Raw genomic sequence first — 5,056 nt, 5'->3', positions numbered from 1 at the left:
TGGTTAGAAAGGGGATACTGTCTACAACTTGAGTTTTATATCATACAGATAATTGTGCTAAAGTCATGGGGCCTGCAAAGTCAGGGGCCCACTACATTGGGGGTTGCTTTGGACAACCATCCTGATCAAGGTTTGACATTTTAAACTCTGTAGGTGACTCAAGGCTAGGAATGATATATGTGTGTGTTTATGGATATATCTTTGCTGATGCCTGAATTTAATGTTGCTGGACATTCCCTTTTTCCTAAGGAAGTATTATTCTGTGTCACTTTAAAATGCAGGAAAAGGGTGAAACATAAAATTTGAGAATCAGCAACAATAACTTCATTTTTTTTAAAAGGGGGGGGGGGGACAGCCCTGAGCTGCTGCCTAACTTGCTATGTTCTTATGGTAGACCTTCCCACCTTTAACAGAGGATTTTTCTCCCTATTAACTAAAGTATTGTTACACTTTACATCTTCTCTTTGCTCTGTTCTTGGGAAGCACTTTTGTAACACAAGTATGAATTATTTACTGTCAGGCAACCATGAAACTATCTGTGACAGAACTCTTAGTAGAGTTTTTATTTTATTATGTGTCTCTTCTCTTTTTAATTTACAGCTTTTGAGAATCACCAACCATTGAAACGAATCCTAAACTCAGAAGGCAAATACTAAACTGCCATCACAGCTTCTTTCTGAGGATCCTCACAAGAATGGCTTCACAGCTTAGAGAAATCTTTCAGCCCAACTCCCCACCAAATGACCTTGAAATAGGCAATCTAGAGTTTATTCCCACCCTTGGTTCTGCTGTGCAGTCTGGGGAAGACACCTATAACTCCCCAGTTTCTCAGCTCAATATTCCTCCAAATGACAATGGCTCCTGGGCAAAGCAGGAGCTCCAAAGCCTGTGGGAGATGTTTACCTCATGGTTGCAGCCAGAAAAACAGAGCAAGGAGCAGATGATTTCTCAACTGGTCTTGGAGCAGTTTTTCAAAATTGGCCACTACAAGGACAAGGTTGCCTTGAAAGAAAAGTGGGAATCAAGTGGCAGAAACATGGAAAGATTCATGGAAGGTCTAACTGATGACTGCTTGGTGGCTCCTGTCATGGTGAGTAGCTGGGGTGAGAGATGGCTGAGTTGGGACAAAAGACAATCACTTAGATTTGGGGAAAAGTAGAAAGCCCATCAATTGTTTGAACATATCTAAATTTCCTTTATTTCCATGATGGCACAGAGACTGGGAATTTGACAGTTGAGCATGACTTTAAGTGTTCAGAGGCGATGAGTTAGGCCTGAGACATGGCTCTCTCAGGGGGGTCCTTGAACTGCAATAATAAAGACAGAGTTACAGCTTCAGCATACACTTAAAAATATGGCTCACAGCATAACCTGTGATCCCAGGACCAGAGAGGGAGAATCTGGGGATCAAAGTGGCTAAATGACTCTCCAAAGTAGCTTCTCTATGACAGGAAGATATCCTGTCTAGAACACTAAGGTGGCACAAAGATGGACTTTGGTTCCTGATGTGGAAATGTGCCTCTCACATGCATATGTAACACCACTGAGATGCCTATAAAAAATGCCTTGATGAACACCTGTGCTTAAGTCGCAAATTTTCAAATCTGGAGAGACTTAATATAGATGTAATTACATTGTATCTTCTTTTAATGTCTCTATTTGCATAATTTTCAGTCATTGACAGAAATGGTCAAAGTGGTGAAATTTTTCAAACAACCCATACACAATTCCAGAAGTCATTGTATAAATTACTTATTAGTACTTTAGATAATTAATTTAGATTTGGTTAGTTTGGTTGGTTGTTCGGTTAGTTGGGGTTTTGGTTTGTTGGTTTGTCCTTTGAGACATGGTTTCTTTGTGTTGGTCTGGCTAACCAAGAACTCAGAGAAATTACACTCCCTCTGCTGTCCAGGTGCTTAAATTAAGGTATGGACCACAACAACCTGATGTTTATTTAATTTTGTAGTCTATAAACTATAAAAGTTGTCATTTTACAATTTGTTTTATTCCACATTTTCACTCCTTTGATCTTTAAGTTGATAATTTTATGATTGAAACTGAATCCTAAGGAAATTGTTGCCATAATGTTCAGGCATGTTCCTAAGGGGAGAGGCAAGAGGTGTCTTGTGGAGACAAATGTACCTGTTGAGCATGGTTCAGTAAGGTGTGAGTTCTGTTAATCACTCAATAGTAAATGCCCACCCAATAATTAAAAATATGATAAAGTTACCTTTGTTCAAGAGTGGTTATCTAAGCTGGTATTCAGTGACATAGACAAAGAATTATAGGTGTTAGTAATGAAGCTTATTCACAGCAAAGTGAAGAGCCAGGTAAATAGGGGCCGCTGATAACTAATGGCTGAGGGTGAGAAATGGAAAGCCTCAGCTTCCTGAGGGTGAAAATAGTAGCCATCATGGGGTTCCAAGACAGAAAGTAACAATTGCCAATCTAAAGGCAAGGAACCATGAATTGCAGCTACTAGCGATTTTAAGTAGAGATCTTGAGGATCACAGACAGAAAATAACAGTTACAGATTAGAAGCTGGATGCTAAAAAGTAGGACCTTCCTCTAGAGTAGCAGCCTCCACAGAGAAACAATACAGAGAGGTCAAGAGTTCTGGGCACAAAATAACATCGATAAATTCTGGGGGGCAGCTGGGGGAGTGAACATAAGAAGTTACAAACTGATGAAAACTGAGAAATAACAGCCATAGAGACATTTTTGTTGTCGTTGAAAAGATAAACTTTATTAGAACAGACAGACAGCTCCCTTCAGTGGATAAGAGAGGCTCCTCCAGAGATGGGAGACCTCAAGGAATATCTGTATCAGATATTATTTTATGGGCTCTTTTGGGCCCTCCTGCTCTGGTGATTTTATATCTTTTTGCTTTGTCCTGCCCAGCATTGGTCTCTTTTCCCTAAGACAGCCATTTTGTAATGTTGGCAATATCTTGGGTAGGATGGGAGGCAAGGCCCAGAACAATGATCAGCCTTTCATAAAGGGGAATGTCCCTATTGACCAACTGAAGAAAATAGTGTGACCAAAGCACCATAGGAACTTAACATTGCGTTTCACTCTGGAGAGTAACTTAAAACACTTGCAAACACTATGAATAGGGTCTTTAGAAAACAAAACTTGTGAATGTCATAACTTTATTAGAGAAAAGCTATAGACAGATGAGCTAATCTATAGCCCAGTGATCTTGTGCAAGCAGGTTCAGGGCAGGTTTTGTGTCACCCACTGATTCATTAACAATGGTTACTTGGCTTGGTTTACAGGTCCCTGTCTCCATGCAGGGGCAGGAAGCCCTCTTTTCTGAGAACATGCCCTTAAAAGAAGTCATCAAGTATTTGAAACAACAGCAGTCAGCAACAATTCCAACACAAGAGAATGCAAGGACATCTTTGCAGATGCCCCAACACATGTTAACAGGTAAGACTGGAAACTGGACAGATTATGGATGTTGCGTGGGGATCCCTTCTGTGGCACAGTTTCATAGACTCTTATTTCCACAGGATATGAAGACAGTGAAAAAGGCTGCAACAATTTCTGGAATGCAAGTGAAATAAACAGTGGTGTGAATAGTGCAGAACAGGAGAAAGAGCTCCTTATTATCCAAGCAGAACAAAACCCTGAGCATGAAGACGGAGGTTCTTTTTATGAAATTCCTCAGGGTGTCAGAAGAGCAAATGAAGACACCTCCAGCAACGAGGTAGCGTTCTTCCTGAGGGAACATTCTTCTGAAGAGGTCCCTATGGATGTACAATCAGGATTTTTCTCCAGGTCAGAAGAGACTGAAGACAAAGAAGATGAACACAACATGTTCTGGAATGCTAGTGACCTAACTCCTGGTGTTAGCAGTCTTGAAAATGAGAACTCTCCTCTCATTATCCCAATAGAGGAGTGTCTTGAGCCTGAAGAGGAAGGTGTTTCTAATGGAATCCAGGACAATGCTATAAGAGCAACTCAAGGCACCTCTAGGTCTCTAGAAGAGTCACCCAGGGCATCTTCTGAAGATGTCCCAGTGAAGGCACCAGGGCTCTCCAGGCCAGACCTGGCTCCTTCTGAATCTGTCACTGTTTCCCAAAATCATGAAGCAAACTCTGTCTGTGAAGGTCAGCAGGAGACACTCCACCAAGACTTCAAAACACACAAATGTGATGAATGTCCCAAAGCCTACAAATATGCCTCTAGTCTTTCAGCTCACCAGAGAAAACACAGGAAGGGGAGGGAATTTTTCTGTCCCACATGTCATAAAGGCTTTTATAACCGCTCAGACCTGCGAGTTCATCAGGTCATCCATAATCGAAAGAAGCCTTTTACATGCAACACGTGCAAAAGATCCTTCAGCCACAAGACCAACCTGAAGGCTCACGAGAGGATTCACACAGGGGAGAAGCCCTACACCTGCTCTTCGTGTGACCGTAGCTTCCGCCAGTCATCCACATTCCACCGCCACGTGAGGAATTTCCACAAATAGTACTGAACTGCGTGCTTTCCTCCCCAGAGGAAAGCTTCAGCTTCAGTGTTTCATCTGGACATGAAGAAACTACACCTTCTAGAAAGTGAAGATGGAAGACAAAAGTTCTGAATTATCCCTTCTACCCATTGTCCCGCTGTACCTCCATGTGAGGGTAAAGAGGAGTCATCTGTTAGCTTAATCTGACAAATGCCTAAAAGTAGCTTAATAGTTCTAATAAACTATTAGAACTGTAATATGGAATGCCACTTTTGTATATTTTGTGGTGTGTGTGTGTGTGTGAGTATTTACCTGTTTTTGTCTTAGTTCCACAGCATGAGTTGACAGTAGAGTTCTTGAGTTTTGCCTTGTTTGAAACAGGGCACGTCTTATTGGTAGTTTTATACACCAGTGTATCTGGCTCTACAAATTTGAAACATTCTCTGGTCTCCAGCTCCCATCAATTTACAGAGTCTCGGCAGTGGCCTGCCAATCCCTCTGACATTTTTCTACCCTGCTGTCGTTTCAAACCTAAGTCTTTGTCTTGCATGGTAAGTGAACTGAATGGCCCTCTCAGCCATCTCCCATCACATGGGT

General features: G+C 41.6%; 1 protein-coding gene across 1 annotated transcript; it reads left to right on the top strand.

The window, feature by feature from the left end:
- Positions 1-694: 694 nt before the first annotated feature.
- On the top strand, positions 695-4,480 carry LOC110565937 (zinc finger and SCAN domain containing protein 4C-like). Its single transcript, XM_060386108.1, is given in 3 exon segments — positions 695-1,090; positions 3,279-3,432; positions 3,492-4,480. Coding segments are annotated over 3 exon segments (1,539 nt in total).
- Positions 4,481-5,056: the final 576 nt, after the last annotated feature.

This window comes from Meriones unguiculatus, chromosome 6 (genome assembly GCF_030254825.1).
Source record: "Meriones unguiculatus strain TT.TT164.6M chromosome 6, Bangor_MerUng_6.1, whole genome shotgun sequence".
Taxonomy (NCBI): domain Eukaryota; kingdom Metazoa; phylum Chordata; class Mammalia; order Rodentia; family Muridae; genus Meriones; species Meriones unguiculatus.
The sequence above is the reverse complement of the archived record's forward strand: the minus strand, read 5'-3'. Positions and strand labels throughout refer to the sequence as shown.